This window comes from Sus scrofa, chromosome 2 (assembly GCF_054392235.1).
Source record: "Sus scrofa isolate SSC_HxYL_T2T_F1_AM1 chromosome 2, Sscrofa_HxYL_maternal_Yorkshire_Landrace_v2.0, whole genome shotgun sequence".
NCBI lineage: Eukaryota > Metazoa > Chordata > Mammalia > Artiodactyla > Suidae > Sus > Sus scrofa.
The window spans coordinates 100,227,475-100,241,806 of NC_139384.1; the positions used below are offsets into that span (position 1 = coordinate 100,227,475).

The following is a 14,332-nucleotide window of genomic DNA, read 5'->3' on the forward strand; positions in this document are numbered from 1 at the left end:
GGAGGTAAAAAGCAGGTCCCCGCAGAAGGAAGTAACATTCTGGTCCCAGACCCTGGTATCTTGTCAGGGGGTGTCTTTTCAGCCTGATTCAGGAGCTGCTTTGCCTCATGTGCCCTTTGATGTTTTGGTTTCTGGTACAGTTGTCTTGAACAATGTGGTGGTGAGGGGAGCCAACCTTCTGTGCCGTGGAAAATCTGGTATAACTTATAGTCAGCCCTCTGTATCCGTGGCTCCACAGTGTGTGTGATTCCTCTGCCTCCGAGGACTCAACCAGCCACAAATTGTGTAGTACCATAGTATTCACTATCAAAAAAAAAAAAATATATATATATATATAGTGGACCTATATAGTTCAAACCTGTGTTCAAGAGTCTACTGAATTCTGTTTTTAAATTGCATCAGGCTGACAGAACACCTGCTTGTTATCTATTTGTGTGTTTTCAGTGTAAGTTTATAGAATTTATACCCATTTCACCATTTCACAAAATAAAGTAAGGGCCCCCTTTGCCTCATTGATTCAAGGCATAAATGGTGCCAAACAGTGTACCTACTGTCAAAGAAAGGGCAGGCCCTTCTGGACTCTGGCTGGCCCGCACCCTGCAAAGGAGGGCTTTGGAGGGAGAGAGGAAGGCCCTTCATGGAGCATGGGAAACCTCAAATCTGAGTTCGCTAATAAGTAGAAGAACACAAGAAAACACAAGGAAGTCCCGTGTCTCCATTCGTCCTATTCTCAAAGGCCATCCCAGGTCTACTGTCTGGCTGTTGGTAATGACAGTTCATCAGAGTGAGTCCCTCGAGGGCCAGGCTCCTAAAATGCTCCTGCCCAGGGGGAGGACAGGTCACTAACTGGGAAAAGTGAGATTTGGACCTCACCACCAGTTAGCCCATGACAATTCTTAAGTATTAATTCAAGTATTTAAAAAAAAAAAGCACACTCAGTAAAGGATGTAAACATTTCATCTTAGGAGTTCCCATTGTGGCTCCTGTTGTGAACCTGACTAATACCCATGAGGATGCGGGTTTGATCCCTGGCCTCACTCAGTGGTTTAAGGATCCCACGTTGCTGTGAGCTGAGGTGTAAGTCGAAGATGTGGCTCAGATCTGGTGTTGCTGTGGCTATGGTGTAGGCTGGCAGCTACAGCTCAGATTCAACCCCTAGCTTGGGAACTTCCATATGCAGCAGGTGCAGCCCTAAAACAACCACCACCACAACAACAACCCCATTTCATCTTAATTGATCCTAAATAAATAAAAATAGATCCCATCCACCTCTGATCTTGAGAACCATCCTTAGCTCATTGGAAATGTCTCTTTTCCACCATCTCCATGAGCCACTTTGAATCCCTTTTGCCTCATTGCAGATAAACATGATAATGGGGTTTCTTCTGTCTCTGGCCCTCCATCCTGTCATCTCTGGTTTTTGACTCAGAGTCCTGGCTTCTGATTCCTGGGGACCACAGTGGCCTTGGAGATGCAGAGCAGCTTCCATAGACAAGGTTGAGCAGGTGCTGCTTGGTTCTCCCCATCGGTCGTAGCTTGGCCCCTGCAAGTTCGTGCCAAGACTCACAGGCATGGCACCAGTCACAGCCCTGTTTTCCCCAGTCTCAGCTCCCTCCTCTCTTCCACATCTTTCCTCAAAAACTCCAACCCTGCTTCCCTATCAGCCTCACTTTCCCTTTATCCATCCCCAGTGCCCTCTTTTCTAACAGAAAAATATGCCCTCACAATTCACATATAACTCTTATAGCAGCCAGAAAAGTACCCCAAAGCCAATCACAGTAGGCTAGGGTTTATTTTACTACTTTTGGTAAAGAGATTTCATAGATGGGCGATTGGTGTATTTATAATTAATCACTTTGAATTATGGATTTAGAGTCAAGTCTGCTTTGTTAGCTGCACTGCACACGTACACCTGTGCGCATATGGGCAAATCAGGCTGCACAGCACCAAGCCTTTGGAACAGGGGATAGATCAATGTGAAGGCAAGGGTCTCTTCAGATTGTGTCCTGGTGGCCTTTATTTCTAATCCAAAAAGCACCCTGGGTGTTCACTTTTGTTTGGACAGTTCAGATACTTTGCAGTTTGTTACTGCCTGTGAAGTCCTTTGTAAATAACTCCAGTTCAGGGTCCCACCAGGAAGCCAGGGTGGCACAGCTCTACATGAGTGAATGGTACAAGCTTCTCAGCTGTCCAGTCTTATCTCCTGTCATGGTTACCGTATAAAAATTTAGATCCTGATGTGCCGAAGGGAGTTCTTAGTACTCACTCGTCTTTTCTCGCCTTCCCTGCTTGTGTAAGTGGATTGTAGGGATCTGTGCTTGGTTTTCGATGGTGCTGGTATAACTTCATTATGTGCACATCCTATTACCTTCCTTCATTATTCAAGCCAGTTCGATGTCACTGTCCCTGTGTAAGCGCCTAATGTGCAGGGCATTTCTGTGACATTTCTGCTTGTTGACAGTGCTTTAAGACTGTTGTTTGTTTGTTTGTTTGTTTCTTTCTTTCTTGTTGTTGTTGTTGTTGTTTGCTCGTTTCAGATTCTGGGTCTCCCTTCCTCCCTTCATTGACTTGCTTTTGATAAGATACGAGCCCAGGTTTGTCCATTTCCAAGACCAAAGTGCTTTTAATTACACCTCAAGGCCTGGATGGAGAGTTTGGACTTTAAGTTTTATTTGAAAGTTGTTAAATAACACTTAGAGCTACAGGAGGAGTTCTCATTGTGGCTCAGCAGTTTAAGAACCCAGCATAGTGGCCGTGAGGATATGGGTTCAGTCCTGGCCTTGCTCAGGGGGTTAAGGATCCGTCATTGCTGCAAGCTTTAGCACAGGTCACAGATATGGCTCGGATCCTGTGTTGCCATGGCTGTGGCGTAGGCTGGCAGCTGCAGTTCTGATTCAGCCCCTAGCCTGGGAACTTCCATATGTGCTGGTACAATTGTAAGAAGAAGAAAAAGAAAGGAAGAAAAGCTACAAGAGAAGTTGGTAGTCAAATGTTTGGGAAAGTAAGTGCTTTTCTTTGAATTCTCTGTTCTGAATTCTGAAGAGTGACAGGAACATAGCACCATTATAGAGTTTCATGCTGTAATGATTGTTTTCAGGGGGGGCCACACTGTGCAGTGGCTTGATTTGGAATCTCAGTTCCGAATCCAGGGATAGAACTCAGACCACAGCAGCGAAAGTGCCGCATCCTAACCACTAGACCATCAGGGAACTCCTTGTAATGAATTTTAAATGAAAACCTTTATTCATCTGACTGGAATTAAAGTTAAAATGTAATTAAAGTTAAATTAAATTAAATGTAATTATAATTAAAATGTCCTCTTTCCTCAAATTCATGGCATATCCTGTGTGACCATTATAGATACCAGAGATTTAAAAACCTTCAATCAAGATCCACTAATGGGGAGTGAAATCAATTTAGTAGGTTGTTACCAAGAGCAAGTCGAGGCAGCCTCTTGATAATGGATTGGTAAACAGTTCCAGTGGACAGAACTGGTTTCAGCTCACAGTCCTAGAGGCCGCATTGTATGCCTACCTCCTGCTCTCACCAACTATGGCACAGCCTGAGCCCGTTGAGTTCGAGGAGGTGGGAGTGTGGCCCCTGACTTGATGGACCCTGAGCGAGGTGACTACTATGATGCTTAAAATAAGAACAACTTGGTACCTTTATTCAGGCTTATCTAAAAGTCTTTAGTAAAGAGTTCCCTTGTGGCTTAGTGGATTAAGGGTCTAGTATTGTCACTGCTATGGCTCTGGTTACTGCAGTGGTGTGGGTTCGATCCTTGGCCAGGGAATTTCCGCATGCTGTGGATGTGGCCAAATAAATAAATAAAGATCTTTACTCTCATAAAGACAGTGTCCCACTATGAGACAAGACTACCTGTCCAAAAATTTGGGCTATAATCTGACTCTGCCAATTAACCCCTCATCTTTGTTGTCTTTGATTTCCACATCACAAATGAAGGGCTTGGACAAGAGGGTGTTTTGTTATCTGATTCCTTCAGTACCAATTGTGTCCATTTAAGAAAGAATGTAGCATTATTGTGGCAACCTTATTGTCCTAAAGTAGTAGCTTTTTAAAAAATAACTAGGAAGTTGTACTCATTTCTGAAATACAGCGTTCCCATTGTGGCTCAGTGGTAGGGAACTGACTAGTATCCATGAGAATGCATGTTCGATTAAGGATCTGGTGGATTAAGGATCTGGTGTTGCTGTGAGCTGTGGTGTGGGTCACAGATGTGGCTTGGATCCTGCATTCCTGTGGCTGTGGTGTAGGCCAGCAGCTACAGTTCCAATTCGCCCCCTAACCTGGGAACTGCATGAGCGGCCCTAAAAAGCAAACAAAACAAAACAAAACAACCAGCCTAACATGGTAATAACTGCAGTTTTCCTCACATGTTACACTAACTAGGGACATCATTTCAATTTGTAGAAAACGGAAAAGCCACAGTAAAGCAGCAGAATGTAAATCCGTCACCAAACAATCTAGAAAATTGAGTTTCCTCCAAAGTATTAGATTGATTGTTTTGATTAAAGAGATTGTTCTTGTAACTACAGGTGAGCATCACCTTTCACTTTAGTTCCTGGGTGAAAAAGGACTCAGGTGAGGAGAGGAATCTGGAAACCTGACTTCTAGTCTAGATTCATTGTTCACTTGCTATATTCCTCATTTGTAAAATTGGCCCAATGATCTGTATGGGGCTCTGCAGAAAGGAATGTCAAATTGCTTTAGAAAAATATATGATGTAAGAAACTATTATCTGGGAGTTCCTGTTGTGGAGCAGTGGAAACAAATCAGACTAGGAACCATGAGGTTGCAGGTTCGATCCCTGGCCTCCCTCAGTGGGTTAAGGATCCAGCGTTGCCCTGAGCTGTGGTGTTGCTGTGGCTCAAATCTGGTGTTGCTGTGGCTCTGGTGTAGGCTGGCAGCTGCAGCTCCAATTAGACCCCTAGCCTGGGAACCTCCATATGCCGTGGGTGTAGCCCTAGAAAGACAAAAAGACGAAAAAAAGAAAACAAACTATTATCTGATAAATATAGGTTTTCTTTCTTTATTTCTTTTTCTTTTTCTTTTTTTTTTTTTTTAAATCCTGAAGATGGATCTTCTTTTTCTCTGGTCCAAGCAAACAACCAAGTAAGAAGATCCCAGTTCTTTGAACTGCTTACAAGTGTTTTTTCTTGTCTTTTATGCATCTCTGTTGTTATCCTTTAAACCCCCCTTATGCTTTCCATGCTTGTCTTTTTAAAAAATGCTTGGCAAGGAGTTCCCATTGTGGCTCAGCAGAAATGAACCCTACCAGTATCTGTGAGGTTTCGGGTTTGATTCCTGGCCCGGCTCAGTGGGTTAAGGATCTGGTGTTGCTGTGGCATAGGTCGCCAGCTGAAACTCCTAGTCTGGGAACTTCCATATGCCTGGGTGTGGCCCTAAATTAAAAAAAAAAAAAAAAAAAAAAAAAAAAAAAAAAACCCAACTCAGCAAGATTTACAACAGGATTTATTTAAGTCAGTGTGAAATAGAATTAAGAGTTTAAGAAGGCTGTTTTAAATGGAACTGATATCAGTTTCCATTAGTGACTGAGACATTATGTGTAATTTGGTCCCCATGCTGTACAGCCAAAAAGAAAGAAAGAGAGAGAGAGAGAGAGAGAGAGAGAGAGAAAGGGAAAGGAGAAGAAAAGAAAAGAAAAGAAAGAAAAGAAAAGAAATTTAGTTTTCCCCCTGTAGAACAAATGAGTGTGCTTCTTTAACCTTTTGTGGATTGATTTTGTTGACAAAGAAAACACAAAGGAGCACCGCAGGGGATTTTATGTACTCTGATAGCTTCTTATCTCTAATGTAAGAGTTTTCTGATGAAAGAGCCACTGGGCAGGGTGGGGGAGGGTTGGGGGGGAGGAGAGGGGAGGGGTCTTATTTTTCCCAGTTTGCTTTCTACATGCTCACGGTTACTCTTGGATCTTGGAAGCATTTCTGGAGACCAAGACCTGCAGCGGTGTCCCCAGCCACTATCTGTCAGTTTAAGTCACGTGAGGTTCCCCAAGGAGCCCACTTAATGTTGGTGCATCAAGTAGTGCATTCAGGTCCAAGGTGTTGTCTCACCTGCTGCCTTTTCTTTGTATCCCTCCTCTCCACGCTGTTCCAGGTGTCCCCAACCTGTATCTCCTCATCTCCTCCCGTAGTAAAATTTCTCTGATGGACATCAAAGCTTCTGCCTCTACCTGTGACTCTGAGCCTGTCTTCTCTGTGGGGAAAACCTACCAGCGTTCTTTATCAGCTTTTTGCCTTCTTGTGGATCAGGGCAGGGATAACAAAGCCTAGCTCAGAGACCACATTCTAGAATTTTCCTAAGGCTTGGAGTTAAACTAAAAGATAATTTTGTTGGCATGTGGCATTGATTAAGAAAGTTAAAAAAATCAGGTTTAAAACCAGGCTCTTCCAAACTTTCTTTCTCCTTCCAATCCTTGCCAGTTGTCTTGAAGGCTACAAACCACATCAGTTAACCACCTATCTAGAAACCGAAGGAAAGCACAGCATGTGGAAAAATTCTCCTTTATTCTGATAAATGCTGTTTCAACTGGCTGATTCTCTTTTGATGCTTAAAGATGTCAGCTTGAGAGCCATCTGATTTCAGGCTTGTAGGGCAGTCTTTAAAATCCTTAGAAGCACAGCTGTTCAGGTCTAGAGGCTGAATTTTCGCAAGTCATTCACATGCAGAGTCATTTGTTAGACAAGGATCAAATGATTTTCTGCATGGGTTTCTTCTTCTCACTGCGTTGGTGTCATTCATTGCCATTTGCCTCTTCCCAGTTATTTTTGTTCTAACATATCTTCCACATTTGCGTTGTGCTTTCTCCCACTTCACATCTGCTCAACCGATTTCCCAAACTGCCAGTTTAAGAAGATTAGGTAGCTTGTTACCACTTGTCTCAAAGTTAAGAACCCTCCCCATGAACTTCATCCATTCATTTAGCAAAGATTTGAGGGCCCACCTGTGCTTACCAAATTTGGGGTTTAATCATATCTGGGTTTTACTCCCTTTTCCTGGTACATAAGTTCCTACCTACCTGACAGTCAGGTATGCATTTCCTTTGTGTTCTGTTCCTCTTTGAAGATGCTAAACCTTCGGAGTAATTACCTGGTGAATGTTGAACAGGTATTGGACACTTTACAATTACAATGGTAGTGCTTGGTTTCCTTCCAAACTTAACACCCTTCCTTAAAATTTTCAACTAGGGTGTCCTTCTCGTCGTGCAAACAAAGAGGTGGTTAAGATATTTTTGTAGAAATGCTGAAAAATTCCACCTTTCACTTTTCCATTGAGAAACCCAGATTCAGAGTCAAGGTTGCCCAGAGGTGGTCAGAAGCAGGCAGAGCAGGGTGGTGGCCAGTAGACCAGACCGAGTGGGTGCTATGCAGGGTCCCCCATACCAGCTTTTAGCCAGCACATCTTCCCAGGATCAGGTTTCAATATTAAAGTTCTAAATAAAGGTTCCCCTCCCCCAAAGAGCTGAAAACCACACTGGATTAGAGGCTCGTTATCCTTAGTTGTTAAAATGGGGAATCTGAGGTCAGTGTGCATAGATTTGGGAAGATCAGCCCACATCTTTGCTTCAGTTTCCCATTTGACAAAATGGCCCAGATCTAACGTAAATCTATACCATGACAAAATTTTCACCTTCTGTAGCCAAAGAAAGCAGGAAATAGAAGCCTGCTTTTCATTTTTCTTGAAAATCACTAAGTCCAACTCTAGGCTCTTATTTTTGAGTCTAAGCGCATCCTAAGCCACTTCTTTATGAGCCCTTTGAACCAGGTTTTAAAATTATTTATGGGATTTTATTCCATTCTGCAGTATTTCCACTTTCCTTTTTAAAAACTCTGGCCTCTGTTAGGAATACACTGTACTGGTTACAGTGAGAAAATTACTCTTGTAATTCTCTTTACCCTCAAACTGTGTTCATGGAATCAGATTATCCCAATGTCCTAGCATTCCCTTGGCCATATGTAGTATATTATAATATCCTGCTCTCCTGAAGGAATGAATTTCATTTCCAAGATGCCTAAACAAGGATTTATCTTAAAGTGCCAGAAAATCTGATTTATTGCCTCACAGATGATTTTTTGGGGCATTGTGTGGTCTATCTTATTTATCCAAACTGAGTCTCGATATCTGCATCTCAAACACTGTTAGTTCCAGACTCAGTATGGTAACCAGTTATGGTTTGGATGTGTCTTTCAGCCCAAGCCACCAGTGCTCACTCACTGATAACCGCTTTTTCTGGAGAGTCCTTACAGTGTAGCTAAAGTTAAAGACTCAGGCTTTCGCTGACACTGCACAGGTTTGAGTCCTGGGTCTGCCACTTGCTACCTATGCAACTTTGGACAAGATACTTCGATTCTCTGAACTTTGATTTCCTCGTATGTAACATAAGGATAATAATGATTGTACCTATGTTGCTACTGAGGGTTGAATTAGGTAATAGGGTGGTTGAAATATCATCTAGCATGTGGCAAATTCTAAGTCTCAGTCATGATAAGTACCTCAGGAATTGTTCACTGACGTAGAGAAAATACTGACTCTCCTAATCATTCTTGAATGTGTTTGAGTAGAGTCTACAAGTCTTCGTAAAATATTCTTATGTTCCAATAGCTTATTTCTCCAGGAGGATTCTAGCATCATCAATTGATAACTTCTTGTTCCTAAGCTTTTGCTGTGTACCACATTCTGCTCTTTGGCACTGTGCTTGAGCTGTCATCTCTTTGCAGGGGGTCCCCAAACCTGCATTTCCAGGCCTGGACCCTTTTTAAAGACTCAGTCCTGCACCACTAGGCTCTCCCGCTTTTAGATTCCACACCGCCCCCCCCTCCAGCCCCAAGCCCTGGTCTCCGTGGCTTTCATTGGCTAGTGTCTCCTCCATCCACCCAGACTTCTGTTGGTTGCTGTGTCCCATCACCCAGAGCCCTCACTATGGAGGGGCTCAGTAATTGTTCAAAGAACAAGAGCTATAATTTCCTTTTAGAGACTGCAATGTACGAGTCGCACATTTTCTGGGCTCTCTGCCTTTGAAAGCAGGGTGGTTTCTTTTCTCATCTTTAACCTTCTGAGCCCCGTTTCATGAAAACGAAAACCAACCCACATAGCCGTTACTATGCTAACCGCAGGCCCTCTTGAGTGCTGCGAGGTTTGTTCATCATCCCAGGAAGCATCCCACTCTGGTTCTGCTTGCTCTCCACCCGCCTGCTGGTCCAGGAAAGGCGCTGCTGACTCCCGTGGAGCCAGACGACCCAGGAGCGCCACCTTGTGGGAGCCCCGGTTGCTGACTGTGGGAAGAAACCGTGTCCCTCCACGACCCAGGACCTGGGGAAATGTCACCAAAAATGAGATTTTCGATAATTACAAAATGGTTGTCAGGCACACTTATCATGAATAATCTACGTCTGGGTTTAAATAGGGCAAGTACCTTTTAGCTGTTCCAGATTTCTTTTTATTAAGTAGAAGTGTCTATGATTTTAACAGAGCTTTTTGTATGTCCAGTTTTGCATTTTATAAGCACTGGTCAAAAAAAAGAAAACTTTATGTCCTAGGCAGTACATCAGAGGAGAGAATTTAGAATTTTTTGGTCAGTTTTTGAAGAGTTATTCTTTTATTTGACTCTTTTTTTTTGGGGGGGGGGGGTCCACCACAGCACATATAGAAGTTCCTGGGCCAGGGATTGAATCCTAGCTGCAGCTGTGACCTAACCTACACCACAGCTGCAGCAATCAGGATGGTTAACCCACTGCACAAGAGGTTGAAGCCCCTTCTCAGCAGCAACCGGAGCTGCTGCAGAGACAATTCCAGATCCTTAACCTACTGCTCCACACCAGAAACTCCCATGATGTTTTTTCATGGAAAAGTTTTGCTGCTGAAAGTGTGACCAGCGTCACTGCAGACCTTGTTTGAAAATTAGAATCTCAGCCCCCGTTCCAGACCTGCTGCACGCGAATCTGATGATTCTTGTTTGCATGTGACAGTTTGAGACACACAGGAGGAAGCCAGATGGAAGATCTGTGTTCTTGTTTTGCTACAGCCATGTCCTTCCATTCTGCATCTCAGCCCCCTGGTATGACCACCTCTCTTCAGCTTCAGTGGCCCCAGTGTGAAACAGAATTTTGATTCCTGCCTTGCCTGCCCCTGGGTGGGCTGAAATCATATACAGGAGATCACTTTGAATGTGATAAAAACCCTGTGCAAGTGTAAAGGAAAACTATGAGTGAGAATTCTTACATTTCATACTCAGCCATCATTAGATAATCTGCTTTCTATTTGCTACATCCTCAGCAATCGAATATTCACCTATAACCATCATGATTCAAAGAGTATCTGGGCATGGAAGTTCCCGTTGTGGCGTAGTAGTTAGCAAATCCAACTAGGAACCATGAGGTTGCGGGTTTGATCCCTGCCCTTGCTCAGTGGGTTAAGGATCTGGCGTTGCCATGAGCTGTGGTGTAGGTTGCAGAAGTGGCTCAGATCCTGCGTTGCTGTGGCTTTGGCATAGGTCGGTAGTTACAGCTCTGATTCGACCCCTAGCCTGGGAACCTCCATGTCCCGAAGGAGTGGCCCTAGAAAAGGCAAAAAGACAAAAAACAAAAAACGAAAAAAACACAAAGTGTCTGGGCAGATTTCACCAAGTTTCCGAAGGTCTCTCTCAGGCTAGTCTTCCCAGAGCTCAGAGTAATAACATTACATTCTGTTTTCCTCAGCAAGACCTTTCACTCACTTTGCCTTCCTGGGATCTCAGAAGTGTTCCCTCTGTTGCACCCAGGATGGGGGCCCAGTAGGTGCTCAAGGATGCTTGTTGATTAAACCACCAATTAGCCCCCAGCAAGGTCCAAACACCGGCTCGATGTCCTTCACACTAATCCATTTATGATAATCTGATTATTTATATCATTAGAGACTCAACATAGCCACAGGAGGACTCAGTCATCTCACTAATAAATATCAAACATTCATTAAGCACAGACTCCTAGTGCCTGAGAAATCCTCTGGTAGTGCGTGAAGACAGAAGTAGGCGAGACCATTAACCGTTTACAAACATCATTTCCTTTCCCTTTGAAGTGGGGGAGGGGGTGGGACAAAGGGGGGGAAAAAAAACAGCTGCAGGATGTTACTGTCTTCTGTTTGCATGTATTTAGAAAGAAAAATCAGTGGCCAAGAAGCTCTTGGAAAATAAACAGGTGAAATTTTGGGAAAACTTATCCTCTGAAGGTGTTGCCCCAGACACCAGTGACTCCTGTTCCTGAAGAAAGGGTACTGACTGCCAACAGTGCAAGTGAGATGTTGAGAAAAATGAACACTGTTCTCCACCAAATAGGGGCCCACACTAATGCCATTCAAAATAAATTAGACTTTTGCTTTAACTACACTCTGTGAAATGATGGACTTTCTGCCCCTAATTTGCTAAACAGCACAAAAGTATGCTGTTTTCTTTGGATCGGATCGGTTGCACTTAGCAATATTCTCTTTCGTCTTTGAAAAGAATTCAGAATGTGAGTGCTTCAAAATTACTTTCCCTAAGTTAAACTGTAGTTATAACAAGTAATTTATGTGGGAGCGAAAGTAAACCCCCAGGCCTGCACGTACAAAGACAGCCTTTCAGAATCAGATCCCGGAAGGCATCTCTGGACACCTGGCAATCCCAGGATGCTGCCCACGTGCTGTCAGTGTTTTATGAGAATGCATGTAAGAAAGGAGTGTGAAAGCACTACAGCCTTACCTTTTTTACTTATTTTTTACTTTGGAGAAATTTCAAATCGAGAGAAAATGCCAGAATAAAGCCAGGTGCACTGATACACCTCTGGAGTCGCTCTTGGTTAGTGTGTTGACCACACGTGCGTGTTCTTCTTCCCTCTCCCTTCCTCTCTCACGTTCTCTCTCTTTCCTCCCCTCCCCCAACAAGAGCACAGACCTGCTCTTAAGTAGCTCTGGCAAAATGACCAAATTCAGGACAAGTAACATGAATAGAATGCTCTCGACTGTACATAGTTCTGACTCTCTTTTTGCCCATTGTCCTGGTAATGCCCTGTATAGCATTTCCCCCTTGATCTCGATCTAATCCAGGCTCATCTGCTGCATTTAGCTGTGGTCTCTTTGGTGTCCTTTAAACTGGAGCCCTTTCTCAGTTTCTCTTCGTATCCGATGACATTAACATTTTTAGAGCCTGTAGACCAGTGCTTCCTCTCAATGCAAGTGCGGGATTATGCATTTGGGGCAAAAATCCTAAGGGATGCTTCTTCCCGGAGCGTTACATTCAGGGATCCATGATGTTGGTTTGCTCCGTTACTGGTGATGACATCTCTGATCTCTTGGCTAAGGTGGCATCTGTCAGAGTCTCCCTTCGTGATTAATAAATAGTCTGTAATAGTGGTGTGTGTCAAGGGGGTGAGGGCTCCGACTCTCTTAATTCTGTTCCCCATATATTTCAGTATCCCATGACCTTTTCTAATCACTTATTACTGCTTTTGTCAAAAATGGTGATTTCCTAACTCTTTCATTCCTTTGCATTTATTACAAGTCCACTGTGAAGGGTAGTTTTCTGTTTTCCTCTCTTCGTGTGTTTATCTATTTATGTATTTGTTTGTGGGCATCAATAGGGACCTGCAGGTTGTTTCAGTTCACTAGGTTAATACATATTACTCTCCTTGTTCATTTTTTTTTTTTTTTCGTCTTTTTGTCTTTTTAGGGCTGCACTCACGGCATATGGAGGTTCCCAGGCCAGGGGTCTAATCAAAGCTGTTGCTGCTGGCCTGCGCCACAGCCACAGCAGCACCAGATCCGAGCCGTGTCTGTGACCAACATTGCAGCTCATGGCAAAGCCGGATCCTTAACCCACTGAGTGAGGCCAGGGATCGAACCCACAACCTCACGGTTCCTAGTCGGATTCGTTTCTGCTGCACCATGACAGGAACTCCCTCTCCTTATTCATTTTGATGCTCACCTTGTCCCAGCTTTGTCCAGTGGGTGCCCCCTCGGTCCTACGCCTGTGTTTGCTTGATACAGCCCATTTGGTGTGTGGGTGTGTGGGGGTCACTTACCCTTTAGCTTATCTGTACTAAAGTTTTTTTATTCACGTCACTGCCCAAATGACAGCTTTTATCCTTGCAGCAAGTCTTTTCTTGATCTATTGCTTTGCCCCAGTTACTGATCTTTCTCATGATCCCATGGGAGACCAGACAATTAAATCGGCCCTTACAGGACAATCAGTTAGGATGAGGGCGCCAAGGAAAAACTCTTTGTCCCCTTGGGTCAACCAAGGAAGGAGACTTGGTTGAGAAAGAAAAAGTAGATATAGAGGAAATATATCATCACCCCCTAGAGCTGGAGGATGAATAGAAATAAACCTGTGGAGGAAGCACAGTGTTCCAGGCTAAGGGAAACCTATTTCTTTAAGGAATTCCTGCCCTTCCAGGAGCCTGTCAGCAGGGCCCCATCCCCAGCCAATTAGGTCAGGATCTCTAAGGGAGAGTGCATACATTTTAATTTCCATACAGAGCATCTAGAGAATTTATTGTGAAGAGTGGTATTCTGTGTCACGGAGCCACACCCTTCAAAACCAAAATTTTAAAAGATCCCTTTAGGAGTTCCCACTGTGGCTCAGCAGTCACCAACCCGACTAGTACCCATAAGAACACAGGGTCAATCCCTGGCCTCGATCACTGGGTTAAGGATCCCATGTGGCTGTGGCTGTGGTGTAGATTGGCAGCTGCAGGTCTGATTTGACCCCTAGCCTGGGAACTTCTGTATGCCATGGGTGTGCCCCCCCAAAAAAAAACCCCAAAATAAATATAAAAGGATCCATTTTACTTTCCAGGATTTTGAACTCAACAACGAACTAAAGATGAATGTCCTAAATTTGCTTGAAGAAGTTTTGCGAGACCCAGACCTTCTTCCCCAAGAAAGGAAAGCCACGGCGAATATCCTGAGGTAAGGGCAGTTGCAGGTGCTTCTTAACTGTGCTGTTTGGTTTGTGCTGTGTTCATAGAAAAGAAGGTCCTGGAGTTCCCGTCGTGGCAGTAGTTAATGAACCTAACTAGGAACAATGAGGTTGCAGGTTCGATCCCTGGCCTCGCTCGGTGGGTTAAGGATCCGGCGTTGCCATGAGCTGTGGTGTAGGTTGCAGATGCAGCTCGGATCCCGAGTTGCTGTGGCTCTGGCATAGGCTTGGCAGCTACAGCTCCGATTAGACCCCTAGCCTGGGAACCTCCATATGCCGAGGGAGCGGCCCTCGAAAAGGCAAAAAAGCCAAAAGAAAGAAAAAGAAAAAGAAAAGAAGGTCCTGCCAACCAGAAGGAGTAGC

General features: G+C 44.1%; 1 protein-coding gene across 15 annotated transcripts in view; it reads left to right on the forward strand.

Moving 5' to 3' along the window:
* The window catches only part of RASGRF2 (Ras protein specific guanine nucleotide releasing factor 2), a 266,150-nt gene that overhangs the window by 218,398 nt on the left and 33,420 nt on the right, over positions 1-14,332 (forward strand). For all 15 annotated transcript variants that reach the window (XR_014838159.1, XR_014838160.1, XR_014838158.1 and 12 more), the window contains one exon: positions 13,847-13,959. Coding sequence is in view for 11 of the 15 variants with exons in the window: in XM_021084503.2 (XP_020940162.2) it covers positions 13,847-13,959 (113 nt within the window). In the remaining 4 variants the exon portion in view is untranslated. The remainder of the gene's footprint in view (positions 1-13,846; positions 13,960-14,332) is intronic.